Raw genomic sequence first — 21,646 nt, forward strand, 5'->3', positions numbered from 1 at the left:
AATGAAGAGCAGATGTGAGGACACTTAAGATCATGTTTCTGTGGAAGAATGTATGTATCGATTAAAATGCACACTAGCGCAGTTTGATATTTTTATACGTCATGACGTTATTCACCTCAGAGGGCTTTTCTTCTTAAGTTAAAACTTTTGTTATCATTTGCTCATCCTCACGTCTTTGCAAACGATATATATTCTGTGTAAACGAGATTTAAAAATGTTCACACAGATCTTTTTATACAGTGGAAGTGAATGGGGACTAGTTCGAGCGCAAAAAAAAGTCAAACACACTAAAGGATGATAATAACTGTTAAGATTTAATAATAAAGCATTTTAATGCTACAAGAAAATGAAAGTACACCACGACTATAATAACCATAGACTGTAAAAAAAATTGACGGCGCTTAATTCCTTTCATTGTATTGAACTTAAGCCAAAACGGACGCCGATGGGCGCTGACACGTTACGCAAAAACGTCAAAAAAAAAAAAAAAAAGTTTGGAGCCTGGGCAAATTATGCACAATTTAAAATTCTACCTATAAAATAATAGGCTATTCTGTTTCTAGACCAATAATATTTTGAAACAGCAAATTCAGTAGATAAACTCAATATAATATGCCACTAGAAACAACTCTAAAAATGTCAGAAACGGTCCTTCCATTTTAAATAAAAGGTTTAAACTAACGTTACAGGAGATCGATTGCTGTAGACAGTGCTCTATAATTAATTAGAGTAGGCTATCATTAGTTTTGTCCTGCTAATTATTATTTTAGACACATAAAAATAATTAGTAACTGCCAGATAACGATCACCTGCTTTTTCCCGTCATGGCTAACATTAGTGTTATCTTGGCTAATAACATTTATTAATTAGCTTATGAAGCCCACATTTAACGTTACCCAGAAAAGCTCAGATATCCGTCAGATCCTGTAGGTCGGTCAGTATAGTTTACTGCTGAACAACTCATTTTGTCGGTGTGAAATAACAGAAATTGAAAAATAATAGTTTTATATCTTGAATCTCCCCTCGAAGCTCCGACAGTCCTCAGAGAAGCTGTCAATCAACTGTGAATCACGACGACACGCCCCGTTTCTATAGCATCCAATTGCTAGCTAAAGTCAAACTTATCACAAAAACGAACAATTGAATATAAATCAGCGTGATAACAATACCTTAAATGACCAAAACCATCTTTCGGTAAATTTTATTTGAAGCATAATTTATTTTTATGTTTTAATTTAAGTCTCATTTGTTCGCATTGAGAGGGTGGGGTTTATGACCTGTTCTGCATCCTGTAGAGCCCGCAGCTTCACTTTTCAGGAAGTATGAGACACACCTATGAGACACACCCATAACATGAAAGATTTTTCCAGCTTATGAACAGTAAAAACATCGACAGCCAATCAGAATCCACCCATCTTTCAAGAGCTCGAGCATTTAAAGAGATAATTCACCCAAAAATACGGACCCCCGGACATGACATGCAGGAAAAAAATAGTAGGCTAAATCGTGGACACGATTTACTAATTCGTGCGCACAATTTACTATTTCGTTCCCTCGATTTACTCATTTGTGCGCAAGATTTACTAATTGGTAAATAGTAAATAGTGCTCACAATTAAATTTTTTTTCTGGCATGTCATGTGCGGGGCTCTGTACAAAAATGAAAATTCTGTCATCATTTTACTCACCCTCATGTCATGTCATTCCAAACCTGTAAGACTTTTGTTCATCTTCGGAAAGCGGTAGTTGCGTAGGCTGTCAATGGAGGGACAGAAAGCTCTTAGATTTAGTTAAAAAGACCTTCATTTGTATTCCGAAGATGAACGAAAGTCTTACAGGTTTGGAACCACATGGCATGAGGGTTCGTATATGATGACAGAAATTGCCACTAACCCCAAAGTGGCAGACGACAGTGCGTATTATAATAAACAACTATATAATTTGTTGGTATTTAAGCTAATATAGTATTGTTCTTATTCTGAACGGGCCTTAGGGGGCCATTCACACAACGCATTTTTGTGTAGAGAAGATTTAAAAAAACAACAACTCATGAATCTGCAAGACGCAGCAAAAAAAGAAAGAAAAAAGCTAGACAGGCACAGTAGTCAAAGATGTCTGTCAAACACATGCGCAGTGTTTTGAAAAAACGCATTCTGTGTGAACAGTCTCTAAAAGTATAAAAAAATCGGTATGATTTGTGCACAATTTGAACTTCAATTCTCAATTGCGCTTGCTTACTTGTAAATATGGCATGTCAAGATGCCTCATGTCAAGTATGTATAATGAACAAGCTGAATTTATAACCAAACTTTAAAGGCATGGTTCAACCAAAAATGAAAATTTTCCCATGATTTACTCACCCTCAAGCCATCCTAGGTCTATATGACTATCTTCTTTCAGATGAACACAATCAGAGATATACTTAAAAATATCCTTAGTTCTCAAAGCTTTATAATGGTAGTGAACAGGGGGCCGCGTTTTGAAGCCCAAAAAAAGAAATTGCATCCATCCATGGAAAAAGTAATCCATACGACTCCAGGGCATTAATAAAGTCCTACTGAAGCGAAGCGATGGGTTTTTGTAAGAAAAATACCACTACCATGTGTTCGTCTGAAAGAAGATAGTCATATACACCTAGGATGGCTTGAGGGTGAGTAAATCATGGGATAATTTTCATTTTTGGATGAACTATCCCTTTAAGTTGTTTTTTAATTTTTTCTTGAGAACGACAGTCCCAGTCCACATTCACTTTCATTGTACGAAGCAGCCAGGACATTCTGCAAAACATCTCTTCCTTTTGTGTTCTTTGTAAAAATGAAAGTCATACGGGTTTGTAACAACACAAGTGTGAGTAAAGGCCAGTTCACCCCAAGAACGATAAGTATGAAGATAACAATAACGATAACTATATTATAACATTGTGTTTACTATAAATGCACTCTTCAGTTTTGTCACCTGCCACTTTAAATGCTCGAGTTCTTTAAAGCTGGATGGATTCTGATCGGCTGGCGATGTTTTTATCATTCATCAGCTGGAAAAAAATTCATGAAAATGATTCCAACGTTATCGTTCCTCTGTGTCGTTATCAGTGTGGTGTGGGCTTCCCTATTCTCATTGGATTAGAACGATAATTATCATACATGCTGTGAGCGAGCCTTAAATGATGACAGAATTTCCATTTTTAGCTCAACTTTTCTTTTTAATTGCCACATTAGACATTATCATATCCTTCACCGTAGATACATTAGCAAATTAATGCAGCTTTTAAAAAATAGACCCATCATCAGAACATCAGTACATACATTAATACATTAGAAGTGATTGCCTTCAATGTGTGGAAACGCAATAAACCTCATCTGTACATACTGGAGAGAATGAGGATGATGAAGATGAAGGCAAGCTAATGGAGTTCAGACACCATCCTAAAATAATAAAGAGGTTGTCATGGAAACGAGGCAGCTTTATGTCTGGCTCTGAAAATGCAAACCAAACAAACAAACAAACAAACAAACACCCCCATGAAAGAGTTGATATGCATCACACAGACATACTGAGATCTAGAAATGTGGATCTGCTCTACACAAACAACAAAGGGGTCGGATTGTGTCGGTCAGGGGTTAAAGTTGATGCCCTTTGACTCTGAAATAGACAAGCGAAGAAAAAGAGGCGACAGCTTCCCAAAAACATGCTGATCTCAGCATCTGAATCGACACCACATGACACACACAAAACCTCTTTATCAGGTTTTCTTCATTATCACCCAGATACAAAACCTCTTTATACACACTTGCTCGATTTTATAAAACCAAACAGATCCATGAACACACACACACACACACACACACTCTGACACCATCCCCCATCCGAAACCCCCTCACAATGAACCCCATTTGATTTTCCCTCACGTCTGTTCTCCAGCGGGGTGCGGATAATCCGTGATTATGGGATATTATCCGCATCTCGTCCATCTAACACACTCACACACACACTTGAACATCTTCCCTAGAGTGCTGAGATTATTCCCATATCAGGGCCGTGCAGCGGCATTATCCTAATCTGGGAATACTGTAGGACACAGATTACTGTAAAGATGCTATTATAGACCGCAGATTAACAGCACTTATACATGAGAGAGAGAGAGAGAGAGAAGAGAGGTTAGGGTGAACGAGAGGAGGAGATGGATGACGAGTAAAAGAAAAATAGGCATAAAATAAAAAGATCAATGTCATTTTTGTAGTGCTAGTTACGTGCATGACTGTCAGTGGGAATGAATTCGGTTCTCAGATAACTATGGAAGCTTGTTTCTGCTACAACAAAAAGCAATTCTGACGTTTTCTCACAAGTGTGAGTTTTTATCATGCAATTCTGACTTTCTGTAATTTTAGTTCTGACTTTTTTTCTCAGAATGGCAATATAACTTACAATTGCATGATATAAAATCTGAACTGTCATATAAAGTCAGAATTGAGATATAAAGTCAGAATTGCGTGATATAATCAGAATCGGGAGTTATAAAGTCAGAAATGTGATATAAACTCACAATTCTGACTTTATAACAAGCAATTCGGACTTTATTACTTGCAATTCTGACTATATCTCAATTCTGACTTTATTACTTGCAATTGTGACTATATAACTCGCAATTCTGACTTTATAACTCGCAATTGTGACAACTTGCAACTGTGACTTTATATCTCAATTCTGACGTTATATCTCACAATTCTTATTTTAGAACTCACAATTATGACTTAATAACTCACAATTGACAGAAAAAAGTCAGAATAGTGATACAAAAATTCGCTATTACTTTTTTTATTTCATGGTGGAAACAAGCTTCCATAGATAACAGTGATCGTATGATCATATTTAGTTTTGAAGTATTTATTTACAGAGCATTTAGGAGGAATCTCACAGATTAATGTCATATTTCACAATATATATAAGAATTTTAAGACCATTTGAATTGGAAATTAAGCACAATTTTCCCCATAATTCTCATTAATAAGATTTTATATATATATATATATATATATATATATATATATATATATATATATATATATATATATATATATATATATATATATATATATATCCTAATCTTATTCCTTTTAATACTGTTATGTGAATCTAACCAGACACTAATAATTTGAATTACTTTTTAACAAATATTTTTAATTAATTTCAAATTGTATTGAAAAAATAAATGTACTACACTAAATATTACCATCCTGTATGCTTATTGTACGCTTTAAATTATATATACATTTTTAACATTATAGTTTAAATGTGCTTAATTATTATTAAAAAAGTCACAATGCAAAAAAAAGAAAGAAAAGAAAATAATAATGGTCCTAAAATAATCATATTTTGCTTTATCCAAAATATAATTTCAAATCTTTTGATTTTGGTCCGAAAGATGACCCAGCCATGTTCTTGATGGGTTTTTGTGAGATTCCCCCTATAGTCTATGATTTATCTTCATTCTTTTCATGAGGTGAGAGGAGTCTGATCTCACTGGAAACATTCAGACGTCTGTCCTTACAGAAGACGAGGAGTGTTCTGATGGTTTGAACCTCAGAGTAATGAAGTGCAGCAACGCAAAAAGCGCTTCAGTGTGTGTATGTGTAGTGTTTCCCTCTGCCGCTCCTTTACATCTGTCACGATTCATTTATATTCCCATGATTTCAGAAGTGTGTGAACAGTTTTCTTCACTCTCTGACAGCACGTTTCTTCCTGACTGACTCCAGCTGTGAGGGAGAGAACGAAAGACACGACAGTGAGTTCAGCGGAAACGTGACCGAGCCGGAGACTCTGCTGGCTTTAATATTCACCTCGTTCTCCACCATCTTCAGTCGGCCGAGGGCGTCTTTCGCTGCATCCTGAGAAACGAGAACAATTCTTTAGCTTTAATCAAAATGACTGATGCAAAAAAGCAGAAATTATTTAATCTCTTTAAAATGTAAATGTGGCATCCAGCGTCTGCTGGGTCACATCACAAAGTTTTGATGAAACATCTGCGTGAGGAACTGCATTACTGTTTCATTTCAACATGAAACAACATTCACAACCCATTTTACTTCTGTCGTGTCAAGTATTTCTGAGTGAAATGGGATATTTAATGAGAAAAATAGGACACCTCATACTCGATGGAGGACAATCAAGAAGCAAAGGACAAACTTATCAATACAAATGTGTGTGAGGTTTGCTCACCCTCTTGTCTTGGCTGGAAAATGTTTTCACTGAATCGGAGAGACCGTGAACGAACTTCCGCAGCACATTTTCATATTCTGAGACACAGACAGAGAGACACATTATTGATCATCTGTTTCTTTCTTAAACATATGTCATATGTAGCCTGGAAAGTCCAATGCATGGTAATGAATCAGTTTATTTAGACGATTCAATTAATTGAACCACTTAAAAAATGATTCACAGATGCGTTTGAATCATCAATCAATATTATTCCCAGCAGTCCACAGGCAGCATTTTTTTGTAATTAAAATAGTGAAATACAGCTGTTTATGACCATGTTTTTTTATTTATTTATATAAATTAGGATGTTTTTCATTTGAATAATTGCATTTCATGTAAATGTATTACGAAATACAAATAATGTATTAACAATTTAAAAACAGTAATATTGTGAAATATTATTACAATTTAAAATAATCATTTTCTAGGTGAATATATGTTGTCATTTATTCCTGTGATCAAAGCTGAATTTTTCAGCATCATTACTCCAGTCTTCAGTGTCACATGATCCTTCAGAAATCATTCTAATATGATGATTTGATGCTCAAGAAACATTTCTGATTATTATCAATGTTGAAAACAGTTGTGCTGCTTAATATTTTTTATCTCAAGATTCTTTGATGAATAGAAAGTTCAAAAGAACAGCATTTATTTGAAATATAATCTTTTGTAACATTATAAATGTCTTTACTGTCACTTTTGATCAGTTTTAATGACTCCTTGCTGAATAAAAGTATTATTTTCTTTAATTAGATTTCTTTTCCCATGGCTGCCTCTATTAAAGTTTGATGTGTGGTACCTGTCAGTGCTGCCGGATGTTTCTCCAGATATGATTTCTGCCACTGCAGTCGATGACAGACGTCCATGTGCTGCTTGATCAGCTCTGACGGATCTCGTCTGTTCTTCTTATAATCGCTGATCTGAAGAGATGCACAAAATGACTCATGATACAATCTATATCTGCTTAAAAACAGTCAACAGCTCACGACTGACACCAACACACACCTTCCACTCCAGCCTCTCTTTGTCGTGGTGAAGCAGGCTGAAGCTGTGCATTTTATACTGCGGAGGAGACGAGCTGAAACAGAGAGACACACGTGAACACGCTCACAGAGGAACATGAGATAAGTGCCGTACAATCAGCTTCAGTTTTACCTGGGTTTAAAGTTCCTGTCATGATCGTTTTGGGGTTTGGATCTTGGAGGGGGTGCTTGCTGGAAAGAAAATGTTTTATGAGTTTCTGTCTTTGTATGCAAGATTGAAAATACCACCAATTATGATCTCATACCCGTTCTTTTTCTTTGTTCTTGTCCTGCTTTCGCTCTTTCTCAGGTGAAGGTGTGAGCGGGTCGATGACGAGCCATTTCTCCGTCACCGGCTGCAGCTGAACTCCACCCAGCGGCTCCCGGATCTTCACACGCACCTCCAGCTTCCCTCCCGTCGCCTTCCGTCCGTCCAACACCTGAAATGGCAGCACAGCCTCATGGGACGCTGGCGCTTGTGTGAATGTGACACGTGAATGTGAGTCTGTGTGAATCACTCACGTCTATGATCTCTCGGATCTCACACTGGTTCTCCAGGGCTTCTAGCTTTAGCTGAGCGCTTCCCACCACTTTATCCGTCTTGAAGAGACCGCTGCGCACACACACACACAGATTATTAAGAGTCAGATCAAACCAATCTACTGACTATTTTGCCTATAGAAAATGAAGCTTTTTAAGATGATTACGTTCGTTTTGCACCATTTTCATGACAATTACAATTAAAATTTAAATAAAAAATGTGAGGAAATCCCCCCACCCCCCTCAAAAATCTCATTAACATATTGCCAAAAATATAAACTTTTGTAACACAAAACATTTATGATTATTTAATGATTATTAAATTATTTAAATTGTCGCAAAGCATTTATTAAGAATTTATTTTGCTGGCTTTAATTTATGCTGATGTGTTAAAATTACTTTTAAAATATTATTTAAAATTAGGGCTGTCAAACGATTAATCGTGATTAATCACATACAAAATAAAAGTTTGATTTTGCATAATATATGTGTGAGTAATGTGTGTAAATAATATGTATATATAAATACACACAAATTAATGTATATATTTAAGAGAAATATGTTATTTATGTACAAAAAATGTATTTATATATAATATAAATTATATAAAAATATAAATAAATACATATACTTGTAAATATTTCTCAAATATATACATTGATGTGTTTGTATTTATATATACAAAATAATTACACACAGTACACCCACATATATTAGGCAAACTCAAACTTTTATTTTGTATGCGATTAATCGTGATTAATCGTTTGACAGCCCTATTTAAAATATTTACAGTTTAAAAAAAAATACAATACAATACAGAGAATCACCAAAGAAAAACAAGAATTTGCCAATAAAATAAAATAAAATAAAATCCAGACATACTACGGCAATTTGAAGAGAATTTGGGAGGGAAATGTCCCAATGCAAAAACCAAATGATTCAAAAAATTAATAATCTCACCCTTTGTGTATGATTTCAAACTTGATGCCTTTGGCCTGAACGACCCTCTTAAAGCCTCTGTGATCTCGCTTGATGTTCAGCTTGAACTGCTCCTTAAACTCTAAAAACACACACAGACTGTCATCTAATGCCACCACCTGTTAAATACACAGATCTTGTGTGTGTGTGTGTGTGTGTGTGTGTACCTGGACAGTTGGTGTTTTTCACAGTGCTGGTTTTGTCCCTCTGAGCTTCTTCCTAAGAAAATAGTAGAAAAAAAGAGATATGTTTCCATTAAAGTTGTGAAATGAACTTGTGTGCAAGATTGGAATACTGCATTAAACATTTGCGAATAAAGCAGCGTTAGAATTTATGTGCATCTTGGAGTTTCCATTCAGCATTTTTATGCAATATTCCAAAAATGCACACAAAAATAGGTGGATGGAAACATAGCTGCTGTTAGATCCCAGTTGCATGCATGTGTATGTGTATGTATGTGTGTGTGTGTGTGTGTGTGTGTGAGAGAGAAAGAAAGTGTTGCATACCGCACTGGGGAACGGAAACTCAAAACGCACACTTGCATCCAGATCGTTGGCGGAAACTCCTGGAGAAAACACCAAAACAACATTTTGTCACAGAATTTCATTATTTATATTAAAGTATTAACTTTCTATTCATCAGAGAATCCTGAAAGAAATGTATTACAGTTTCCACAAAATTATGAAGCAGCACAACTGTTTTCAACATTGATGATAATCAGAAATGTTTCTTGAGCAACAAATCATCATATTAGAATGATTTCTCAAGGATCATGTGACACTGAAGACTGGAGTAATGATGCTGAAAATTCAGCTTTGATCACAGAAATAAATTACATTTGAACATATATTCAAATAGAAAACAGATATTTTAAATTGTAAAAATACTTCACAATATTACTGTTTTTACTGCATTTTATTTAAATCAAATATATGTCCTAAATACGTCCTAATATATACAAACATATAAGTAAATCATAAACAGACATATTTCACTAAATATTTATATTAAAAAAAGAACTTTCAAAGAACTGCTGGGAATAATATTAGTCAGCATAAGAGACTTCTTTTAAAAAACATAAAAAAAAACATTTGGAGATTAATCACAATCATTAATTTGAAACAATCTCTTTCCAGTCATATGACACACACACACACACACACACACACACACACACACACACACACACACACACACACACACACACTTGTACATCTATCTTTGTGAAGACATTCATTGACACAGTGTAATATCTAGTTCCTAATCCTGACCATCACAACTAATTGCCTAACACTTACTCTAAACCAACCCTTAACCCAATCATAACCTTATGCCTAAAACCAAGTCCTGAACCTCAGACAGGACTTTAAAGGGCTCTCAGAAAGTGTGGACCAGTCAAAATGTCCTCACTTTGCTCTCTTGGTTTTCACTCCAATGGTCTAAAACTCAAACTGGTCCTCAGAGAGACAGTTGTACAAGTAAACGCTACACACACACACACACACACACGCTACACACACACACACCTGGAGGAGCGGGCAGGTTGATTCCTTTCACGATGGTCAGCACCATGTCACTGGACGTCAGGTTAGGAAAGATCCTAAACACAGAGATGAAGACATTCAGGGAATCTGTGCAGGACGTCCTCCTCACTGACAAACGTGTGTGTGTGTTCTTACTTGAAAGAGTTGAAGGTGCGCTCCTCTGTGTGGTACTTGGGTACTGATCGGCCTTTGGCATGAGCTTTCTTCAGTATTTCAATATTACTCATGCATTCCTCTGCCAGCTTCTCAAACCTGCAACACACACATTTGTTTTTTATCATAGGCACTTTTCATTGACTTCTATTGTTTTTATATTGAGATAATGATCTTTGCTCTACAGCAAAACCAAACCCTCACACAACCCTTTCAGCATTTTTCATTATTTACTGTGTTTATTGAGCAGGTTTCCTCATGGAGACTGTTTGCTGCTCACATTATGTGTGTAATTTCAGGTTTTACTGTCCATGTGGGGACATTCGGTCTCTACAACGTTGGCAAAATCTGACACACTTTAAGGCTAGCTCAATATTTAATATTTCAGTTTAGGATTTTTAATAGTATTTATGTCTAGAACTTGATAGATATTAAATATTTTTTAATAAAAAAATAATAAATTCAATTTAATTTATATAATGGTAAGCTTTTTATACCATTAATTTTTTTTTTATAAATTCTAAATTACTAAAAAAAATAACTACTTAAAAAAAAAAACACATAAATTTATTAAAATTAGATGTTTAAAAATTGCAATTTTAGTGCTAATTTAGGAAAGTGGTTTTTGTTTTATACACAACTATTCAAAAGTTTGGGGATGACAAGATTTTCTCTTCTGCTCACTAAAGCTGCATTTATTTGATCAAAAATACAGTAAAAACAGTAATATTGTGAAATATTATTAGTATTTAAAATAACTGTTTTGTATGCAAATATATTATAATGTAATTTATTCCTGTGATCAAAGCTGAATTTTCAGCATCATTACTCCAGTCTTCAGTGTCACATGATCCTTCAGAAATCATTCTAAAATGCTGATTTGATGATTAATAAACATTTCTGATTATTATCAATGTTGAAAACAGTTGTGCTGCTTCATATTTTTGTGGAAACTGATCATTTATTTCAGGATTCTCTGATGAATAGAAGATTTAAATGGAAATCTTTTGTAACATTATATGTCTTTACTCTCACTTTTGATCAATTTAATGTGTCCTTGCTTAATAAAAGTATTAATTTCTTTTCAATCTTTTGAACAGTAGTGCACATTCATCACTCAAAACACACCTGAAAACTGTATGTAAGAATCTAAACAGACATGTACTAACACAAACACAGCATGAAGATGAATGAAAACACTCACCTGGCAGTTTCTGCTACATTCCCCATATGAGTGAACTGCTGGGAGTATTCCAGGCATTTCTGGAAACATGAATCATTCAAACAGTAAATAAGCGTTTGTCTTTAATTCTGTGTGTGCTTTATATGTTTCAGATCTATGGCATGTTCTTGAGTTGTTGTGTGAGCAACCCAGGAGCAGAGACCTCGTGCTGCTGTTTGAGCTGTCCCATGAGCTGTGTGTACTGCTCAGCCGAGCGCGGAGACACGGCCGACGAGCGAGACTGAGACAGTCTGTAGTCCTCCTCACTGACCGGAGCGCCTGGCACCTGCACACCAGAGACGAGACCGTCAATAACACATCAGCAGCACTGCAAACCGCACACTGACATCCGAGTTACGCACACATCTCGTCACATTAACACACACATCTGTTCAGACTGTCCAGAAATGCCATGAAATATAATTTAGCTGCACAACGAGATCAAGATATGAAAATAATCAACTTTTTCCTCGCTTAAACACATACAAACACTCATTCACACTAGAGATGAACAAAATTAATTTTCTCCTGAAACCAAAATTAAGTTTTCATTTAGCCATTACTGAAAAAAAAAAGTTTATTTAATAAATCAATTAATTAATCAAATTTACTTAAAACGAAACACTCAAAAAAACAGCTGAGGGAGTGATCCACTAGTTCCTAGAAATATTGGCGGAATTACCCGGATTTTGCCGTGTTCGCACCACAGGAACTAGGACTGATTTTAGTTCTAGGAACTCCTTTCGGGGTAACTAAACTTCAGAGTAGGGTCTAAACCAGCACTATAGGAACTATATGTAATGTAAGTGTACATTGATTGGTCAAATGCATGTCAAACACCGGCATTTTAAAAAGCCGTTTAAACATATGAAGAGTTTGGTTCCAAAACGCAATAACTCCATTTTGATTATTTTGAGTAAAAAGGTGTTTTCTTTACCAAGAAAGTGGCAGGATGAAACCCCTATTTTCTGTTTCAAACTTTCACATAGCATCTTTTGGATATAAAACCATTAAAAATTCAAATCTACATTTTGATTTTAAAAAGTTTATTATAAAAACGTATTTTTGTCCCCCAAAATGCAATAAATCCATGTCACATTTTTTTTTCAAAATGCAATTAATTCATCAGTATAAAAGTTATTTTTCATATTGAAAATACACAACAAAGTAAGTTCACATATATGACAGTCTAAACTTTGCCAAATATTTATCTTATATTCAGGCATTTTACTAAAAATACATTCAGCCGTCGCTCCCAAAATGGTCATCTTGTTAATGTTATGAATTATTTGTCATTACCAATTAAAGAGTATCTGGCGCCACCGCACGGTTAAATAAACACATTTGTCGAGTACATTTGTATTAAAAACAGCTTTTAAAAAAGCCTTCAATGTTTACAGTGCGTGGAATGGTGCGATGTGATTGGTTGAGAGCGGATATATCGCTTTCTGCAGAAAAAGGAGACTGGCGTTTGTCACGTTTTGGGAAGAAAGGGAGAAAACATGACAGAATAACATGACGGATATCGCATTTTGTGCAAAATTAATAAATGACTTTTCAATACCGACCAGACACAATACTGATTTTGGCAGAAACTCAATTTTTTGAAAATGGCGTTTATCACGTTTTGGAACCAAACTCTTCATATTTACTTCACGAACATGGAAAACAGCGATAACTACATTTACCTGTTGTCTGCAAGGTTGTGTTCTTTTCTCAGCCTTAAAGATATGTAATACTGAAAGTTGTCATAGGAGATTTCGTCTCTTAGCCCCACTTTTTGCTCTTTAAGTTGTGTAAATTATGCATTTACATTCCTTCTCTGTTATCACGAAACCCACGACACACAACAAACACAGCTCCGATCACGACATTCTCCATCCACTGGTTTTTGAAGTGTGTATATTACGCTCTTAAAGACGCCACTGTCAGCCGCTTCAGAGTTCCTACTTCCGGTGCGAATGCAGCTATGAAAATAGCCCGGGAGAGAATTTAGTTCTCGGGGAACTATCCTAGTGGCTAGTTACTATAACAGAGTTCCTAGAATTACCCGCCACGAAAACCCCTATAGAAAGCCTATCATGTATTTTTCTTTTTCTATTGGAGCAAATGGGAACACAACAAATATATTTGTTGTAATTTCTGTTTACACAACTAAGACGACATCTGCTTCTGAGAACCCTGTAAAAATGTGAAAAGGGTGGAATTCCCAAACCTTGGTGATGTCAACAGGAAGTCCGGCCTTGGCGGCATTGATCATGGAATCCATGCCTTTAGCATTTCTGAGGTGCTGTGCAGCGCCCTGCATGTCCTTCATCTCTTTAGAGCGCAGCGCCGCCTTCACAAACTGCTGCCTGCGCATCGTCAGGAAATCCAGCTGCTGCTGGGCTACAAAACAACAACACACACATTACACAACAGAACAGACACATTATGCCTTTATATAAACTATATCTACCTTTCCCTCCTGGTTTGGGGGCGTTTATGGAGCCAGTGGGCGTCCCTGCGGCAGACGGGGCTTTCGGAGGAGCGGGAGCTCTTGATTTCTGAATGGCAGGCTGAGCTGATGGCTACACGGAAACAGAGCGATGAAGAATCAGACTGAAACACAGTTTCTAGATCAGGGATGGGCAACTTCAGTCCTGGAGGACCACTGTCCTGAAGAGTTCAGCTCCAACCCTGACCAAACTCACCTGCCTGTAGCTTTCTAGAAATCATGAAGAGCTTGTTCAGGTGTGTTTGATCAGGGTTGGAGCTAAATTCTCCAGGACAGTGAGCTGAAGTTGCCCATCCGTGTTCTAGATGCTTCACTGACCTTTGACGCTACCTTTTGTGGCTCCTCATCTTCATCCGCGTCAGCATCTGCATCCTGATTGGCCAGTTTCATGGCTGTCTCCAGGACGCCCATAAAGTTCTGGTTGCCTCCCTCGGTGCCCTGCAGTGGAGGACAACCTGACATGCACACATACACAACGTCAAGAGAGGCACACAAACGATCTACAACTATTCTTCTGAGGACTTTCCTTTGACATCTGATTTTTTCAGGCCACTGCCCTGCAGAGTTTAGCTCCACGCTAGTGGTTCAACAGAACACAAAACTCACGGTTCGGATCATATATTGTTTTTTGATTCACGGATCAGTTCATTTTTCGGATCAGCAAAAGAAAATACTTGTAACTTTGCTTTCCATTTATTACTGAAATCCAACTTTAAGTACTTTGATACCACAGCAAAAACTACTAGCCTAATAGTGTTCAATCATTGCTAAAGGCAAGTGAAAAAAATATGACAGTAAAAAAATATATATTATCAAATTACAAGCATAGATAAATACAGTATAACAAAGTTACAAATAAAGCAAGGTCTAACTGTAGTATTCATTTTAGGCACAGAAATATAATCGTTAAATATAAAATAACACTATAGTGTTCACTGTTTAAATTAAATATAGATTAATCTTCTTTGTTAAAGCTGTGTTTCATTATTTGAAAACTTAGACAGCAGCAGATCATATAATGCCACTTTTAAAAGATGTCTCTGGTGTCCCCAGAGTGTGTATGTGAAGTTTTAGCTCAAAATAGAATGTTAAATTTCTCGCTTTTTGAGGGTGAGCAAAAATGCTCCGTTTTTGTGTGTCCCTTTAAATGCAAATGAGCTGCTGCTCCCAGGAAGAAGGCGGGGTTTCAAGAGCTCATGTAGCTCAGATCACCTCATGCAGACTCACTGAAAAGGTCGGAAACTGTTCAACATTTTATGTTCAAACCGATGTCGGACAATAATGGAAAGACTTAAGAAGAAGTAATATCTCCCTTTGCATTGAACTTTGAGCATCGTAACTTTGCGGATGTTGTACCTAATTGTACCGTTACATGGGGCTTGGTCCGAACAGATCACGGATCAACCATGCGTGCGTCTCAATCAGCTCCCAAGCTCATGAATCAGTATATCGTGTACACAAATTCGGGCACTGGTAAGGACAGTAAGGACCCTGGCTCACTACACATTAGGACACTGATGACTCTATATTTTCAGCGACATCATGATAACGTTCTCATTGTAGAACGTGATTTATGTTTCACGCTTCAGAACTTCTGTTAAGGGAACACAAAGAGCACAAATCAGTGCCCTAACTAGTGAACTAGGGAGCTGATTGAGACACACCGTTTAATCCGTTTTATCTGTACTCCAAACCCTAATCAAACACACCTGAAGAAGCTAATCTTCAGGATTACTAGAAAGCTACAGGCAGGTGAGTTTGATCAGGGTTGGCGCTGAACTCTGCAGGAAAGTGTCCCATGCTACCAACAAGTAAACAAGCATTACCTGGTGGAACAGGAAGTTCTGCCAAATTCACAGGCCGCCCAGCTTTATGAGCTTTAATGGCATCTTGATATTGCTGAAGTGAAAAACACACACACACACACACACACACACAAAAGTTGTTAAATAAATGGCTTTTTATTATTATTTTTTTTTTTTTAATTTTTTTTTTTACATATTGGCGTGTTACCTTGACTATGCGCTGGTGCATGCGTGCTTTGCGGTCATCTCCTTTGCTCTTGGCGCTCTCCGCAGCTTCTTTGTATTTGTCCATGCGCTGTTGTAAGGCCTCTGCGACGCTCCGGGGAGCAGAGAGAGCTGAAACACACACACACCACCTTTCATATACAGCGTAAATGATATCTAGACTGGGTTTCATCTGTGTCTGGGACATCATGTGATCACACACACGCTCTCACCTGTGTCTGGGGCAGCAGCGGGTGCAGCAGGAGGGGCGGCTGGTTTAGAGGACAGCTGGGGAGGGTTTGAACGTGGCACTTCGACCTCAGCTGAAACAGAGAGACTCTCATCAGTATCTGAATACACTAACTAGAATGTAACTGGCTTGAGTGATGATCTGTGAGGTGAAGATGTACCAGGAGGAGGCGGCAGTGAGCTGATGTCAACAAACACCCCTTGGTCAACTGTCTCCAGCAGTGAGTCTAACCTCTGAGAGACAGAGAGCAAATAAAAGTTCATTTTCATAGTTGTTGTGGTTAACAGTAACTGTGTGTTGTGTAAATCTGCAGTCCACAATAACAGACCTACACTTCTGTTCAAAGGTTTGGTGTCAGTAAGATGTTACAATGTTTTTGAAAGAAGTCTCTTCAAGGCTGCATTTATTAGATTAGAAATACAGCAAAAACATTAATATTGTGAAACATTATTACAATTTAAAATAACTGTTTTGTATGTGAATATATAGTAAACTGTAATTTATCGCTGTGATCAAAGTTGAATTTTCAGCATCATTACTCCAGTCTTCAGTGTCACATGATCCTTTAGATATCATTCTGATATGATGATTTGATGCTCAAGAAACATTTCTGATTATTATCAATGTCAAAAACAGTTGTGCTGCTTAATATTTTTGTGGAAGCCATGATATATTTGTTTTTAGAATTGTTTTAATGAATAGAAAGTTCAAAAGAACAGCATTTATGTTAAATAAAAACTGTTGTAACATTATAAATGTCTTAACCAGTACCACTAAGATACTTATCATTTTTTTGTATTTTTTTACTTTAAAGTTGTAGTCATTTTGTTGTGCTTTTTATGTCTTTATTAGTTTTTACTATTTATTTCAATTTTACTTCAAGACATGAAAAAAATAGCTGAAGATATGAAAACTTTTAGTTAACATTTATTTTATTACAAGTAACAATATTTTTTATGCTTTTATTTGTATTTACCTATACCATTTAAAATAATATTTTATTTAACTATAATACAATTTTACTGTTAAATAAATTTTACACATTAAAGTTACACATTAACTATAATACAATTCTGTAGTTAAATTTACTTTGAAATAACTATAAATATTTAACTACTTATTTAACTAATTATAGTATTATTAAATATATTTAAGTTTTTTATATTTAAATAATCTTTACTGTCACTTTTGATCAATTTAATGCATCCTTGCTGAATAAAATCTTTTTTTTTCTCCAAATAAAATATCTTACTGACCCCAAAATTTGATCAATAGTGCTCCTAAATAAAATGTGAAGAGAAACAAACAAATGAATGTAACTGTGGCCTAAATTACTTGTACTATTAATCATGAATCAGTGACACTCGGGTACCTTGGACACTTGGTAGAGTTGTTTGGCTTGGTCAGTGTTTCCGCTCTGTTTGGCCTTTATGGCTGCCAGCTTATACTCTCTCTGTCTGCTCAATATACTCGCTTTGAGCTCTGAAACACACACAAATGTGGTTATGTGTACAAGTAATAGCTTTCGAAAGAGTTTTCGAAAAGTTAAATGAGAAATTCAGTGCGTGTGTACCTGAGTGCTGTGCGTTGGGCTGGCTGGGCGTGAGGGGCGATATGGCTGGTGTATCAGGTGTTACGGCCATTGGTCTCGCTGATGGAGGCTGTAGCAGCTGAGGTTTAGGTGGAGCGACTGGCTTCACATTAGCCGTCTGCGGTGGCGTGTTTGCTGGAGCAGGTTTCTCTTGCTCTTTGATTGGCTCGGCCTGCGGCGAAGCGGAGGGTTTTCCACCAGTGGCCACAGGAGGAGGAATCTCATCTTCATTGATGGGTTTCCCCTTTTTAACTGATGTCAGCATAGACTGTAGAGTCTAAAAACAAGGAGATCATGTTACCGAACAAGTTTGTAATGTCTCAGATGGGATTCGACAGATATATATCGCCAAGAAATTTGGTCATTTTCTCTTTGGCTGATAAATGTCGTAAACAGGACTTTTATTTTGACGGCGGCCACCCTGCTTTCTCAGATATTGGCAGTTTCTATTAAAAAAACCCATATTGGTCGATCACTACTCTCAGATACGCTCCACCTTCAGTCCGCGGTCGTATCGCCGTGCTTTGCTGGTCTCTCCCCCAGCCTTGGCGTTGGTAATGGCTGTTTGGTACATGTCTAACCGCTCTTGCAGGCGGGACTCCAGGCTGGCTGTGGACTGGGGCGCTGCATTTGAACGTTGAGGAGGTGCTGGTGACGGAGGGGGTTTCCTGACCACTTGCTCCTCGTCTTCCAACACCTCATTCAGCTCGGCCTGAAAAACGACTTTGATCAAAATCTTTTCATGCGAGAAACATCATATCCCATGTAGTGGATGTAAAGATGAGAAGGTTTTTGCCTAACCAAGAGATCAGCATCATTCTCCAAATCACCGTCATCGTCTCCATCCTCGTCCAGGTCTTTCATACAAAGAGCTGCCATCCTCTCAATGTCCTCCATGGGAACCGGAGCTACATGATGCAAAAAAGAGAGAAAGATGATGGGAAAATGCCATGGTTTAGATAATTATAATTGTTAGTAGAGGTCCTATCTACATAACGTTTGGTGTCCTCACCTTTTCCTCCAGGCTTCCTGCCCGCTGGTCCGCCTCTCCCTCCTCCTCCCATCAAGGCCAGAAGCTCCGCCTCTAGCTCCTCCTCATTTCCTCCAGAGTCATCCAGCCCACCATCAGGAGCCAAATCCAACAGCAGTCCCATCTGATTACATGTGAGGATGGAGATTGAGATACTATTATATTGAATTAGTTGTTATTTTTATATTTTCCAATTTATTTTTAATTTCAGTTAGCTTTAATAATTTTGTTGAGACTTTTTTAATATGTCTATAAAGTTTTTATTTTATTTCGGTTTTAGTTTTATTTGTTTTAGTACTTAGTACAAGTTGAACTAAATGAAAATGACAAATGTTGTCAACTAGCAAGTTTTCATTTTGGCTAACATTTATTTTTAGAAACAAAAAAAAAAAGGGTTTTAACAGGTTTAATGTGTTAACCCTGTGCAAAGCGACTGATTTATATTGTTTGAACATTACTATGACACAATGAAAAGAGTGTACGCGTCTGATTGCTGCATAATCATAATAAAAGCTCAGCTGGACTCGAGACCGGTGTATCACACAGGTATCTCTCATTAGCGTTTGCTCCAGCGACCTCATTCCGCTCCCGCGGCTCCTGGCTCACCCTGCTTCATATACCACAGTAACTTTAATAAAACTTTAATACATTAGCTCATCCATGAACATGATTTCTGCCGGTCTGTCGGATTGCTTTCTATTGGCTGTGGAGGTGAAAAAAAAACAACTCCCATGATTCCACGCTCATTCACTGTCATTTAGCTACGCTTTTGTTTTGAATAAGTGACCTCTAGTGACTAAAATTACATATTGTGCCTTTAAGTGTATATGCATAACAGGTCATGGAGTTTTACCTATTAACGTCAGGATGAAACGGAAGTAGCGGCAGATCTTTTCTTTCATATTATGACATACATCGGAGTGTGAAAAAGGATCAGAAAATAAAAAAATGTGGGGCAGGGACTTGGTTCTGTGCATCAGTTGTTGATTGGATTTTAAGATGTGGGCGTGGCTCTCAAAAGTGGGGAATAATAACCAACTGCAGAACAGCAGTCTGAGTTTAAGTTGAGCTTATAGTTCTAGCGGAGGGTAGGGTTAGTGGTTGGGGTGGGATACGCGAGTTAAAAACTACGAGGTAAAAATATAAAACGGATGAATTAATTATTAGATCTATAACATGCATTTATAAAATAGATAGGGTGAATTTTTGTTTCATGCTGACTTCAAAGCTGAGGTTTAGGCTGTGATTTCATGACTCTGGACACAGTACTGCCTCTCATCTTGTTTATTACCTGTTTGGCCCTGGCGGCCCCCTGGCCCTTCTGCGGGGGGTTCCGGCTTCGACTCATTTTCTCCGCAGTTCCCTCAAACCTGCAGTGAGAACAAGAATGATTAATTTAAAAAGTGCATCAGGATCAGCCCTTCAATAACATCTCAGCCAACCAGACCAGAAAGTGAGAGGCGTCATGGCGCATTCCTAAATCATGACGTTTACATTAGCATAATCCATGCCTAGACAAAATCAACGCTAAAATGTTTAATTTTGCTATATATCCCTAGATCTCCATCATCTTACATTAACTGACTACGAGCTCAACAGCTAATGTTTAAACAGTATTTAGCCTGCTAGTGTTTACAGGTTTAAACAAGGGAAGCTGAAAGCTGATTTTGCAGTAAAAACTGTTGGAGGCAAAGTTAAATGAAGCTATGAAATACATTTCAGCTCATTCACAATATAAATCAGAAAGTAAACAACTAATTCAGTCAAAGTGCCAGCTAGCGAGGAGGCTAGTTCTTACTCATCCATGAACATTAACTAATTTGAACACGATACCTCGATCATATGTTCCTCCGAGGGCGGGTTACGTGGTCACTGTCTGTTCCGTTGAGAAGAACAAGCTGTCTGTCACAAAGTTTTTGCACTAGAGTTTCATAAATACAGAGGTAAACACAAATCTGCACTGCTGTCAATGACAATTCAGCACTTCCTGCTTTTCGCCAGGTTTCCCATAGCAACGGCAGAGCCTCGCGCTTTACGGCACGCGGGAACGCCCCACAGACTTGTAGTTCATTCGCTAGCGTCGATGTATTGACAATTTAAATCATATATTACGCTTTTTCGTGTTAAAAATTGTTTTTCTTCGAAAAAAGGTGCAGAATTATTAATATATATATATATATTTTTTTTTTACTAAATATGCTACCCCGAATAGCGTCACGAGTCTTTCGCGCGCATTTGACTTATCAGTTAACGTCTGTCAGATAAATTATACGTTATTTACTTAAGCTAAAATGTTTATTTTGTTTGTTGAACGTTTTATACATGTTTATAAGTAAATATTTTATGAGCTTGCGTTAAATTAATACATTTAAACAAACAAGCTACAAAATAATCAAATTAAATGAGTTAAGTGCATCATGAATTTGTTTTAAACTGCTTCTTTTTATTCACTTAGTTAAATCCGGATTAAAACAAGACAATGACCAAAAGAAAATCAAAGACTACAGGTACATTGAACCCATGAGAACATAATTATCATTAATTCACTGAATTAGC

At 36.9% G+C, this 21,646-nt stretch overlaps 1 protein-coding gene and 1 long non-coding RNA gene across 4 annotated transcripts in view; one reads left to right on the plus strand and one right to left on the minus strand.

The window, feature by feature from the left end:
• LOC137031501 (uncharacterized) overlaps positions 1–11,942 on the plus strand; it is a 12,409-nt gene extending 467 nt beyond the window's left edge. The window contains exons 2-3 of the long non-coding RNA XR_010896562.1: positions 7,587–7,775; positions 11,827–11,942. This is a non-coding gene — a long non-coding RNA (uncharacterized lncRNA). The remainder of the gene's footprint in view (positions 1–7,586; positions 7,776–11,826) is intronic.
• Positions 5,110–21,081, minus strand: cc2d1a (coiled-coil and C2 domain containing 1A). Of its 3 annotated transcripts, none has more exons than XM_067402491.1 (29): positions 20,924–21,081; positions 20,382–20,460; positions 19,073–19,214; positions 18,862–18,968; positions 18,557–18,772; positions 18,043–18,337; positions 17,842–17,951; positions 16,630–16,702; positions 16,453–16,542; positions 16,224–16,351; positions 16,037–16,109; positions 14,541–14,665; positions 14,172–14,283; positions 13,929–14,101; positions 11,877–11,999; positions 11,696–11,754; positions 10,474–10,590; positions 10,321–10,394; positions 9,301–9,359; positions 8,962–9,013; positions 8,777–8,876; positions 7,799–7,889; positions 7,543–7,716; positions 7,410–7,468; positions 7,260–7,332; positions 7,054–7,174; positions 6,213–6,289; positions 5,834–5,881; positions 5,110–5,749 (listed from the first exon to the last, which is right to left on the minus strand). In XM_067402491.1, the coding sequence occupies exons 2-29, from the start codon at positions 20,436–20,438 to the stop codon at positions 5,711–5,713; spliced, it is 2,967 nt and encodes a 988-aa protein (XP_067258592.1). In that variant the 5' UTR covers positions 20,439–20,460; positions 20,924–21,081; the 3' UTR covers positions 5,110–5,710. The 3 variants fall into 3 exon arrangements, with proteins under 3 accessions (XP_067258592.1, XP_067258591.1, XP_067258593.1); XM_067402490.1 differs by having other exon boundaries at positions 14,529–14,665; XM_067402492.1 differs by lacking the exon at positions 18,557–18,772 and having other exon boundaries at positions 14,529–14,665.
• Between the last annotated feature and the right edge of the window lie 565 nt (positions 21,082–21,646).

This window comes from Chanodichthys erythropterus, chromosome 12 (genome assembly GCF_024489055.1).
Source record: "Chanodichthys erythropterus isolate Z2021 chromosome 12, ASM2448905v1, whole genome shotgun sequence".
Taxonomy (NCBI): Eukaryota; Metazoa; Chordata; class Actinopteri; order Cypriniformes; family Xenocyprididae; genus Chanodichthys; species Chanodichthys erythropterus.

What these genes read in the sequence shown, in the direction of transcription:
- cc2d1a (XM_067402490.1), bottom strand. Translation starts at nt 20,438, where the DNA reads ATGAGTCGAAGCCGGAACCCCCCGCAGAAGGGCCAGGGGGCCGCCAGG. An exon ending in TGCACCAGCGCATAGTCAAG is followed by an intron (nt 16,110 to 16,223) that starts GTAACACGCCAA and finishes TTTTCACTTCAG; the next exon opens with CAATATCAAGATGCCATTAA. An exon ending in TTTCCAGCCAAGACAAGAGG is followed by an intron (nt 5,882 to 6,212) that starts GTGAGCAAACCT and finishes CTCGTTTCTCAG; the next exon opens with GATGCAGCGAAAGACGCCCT.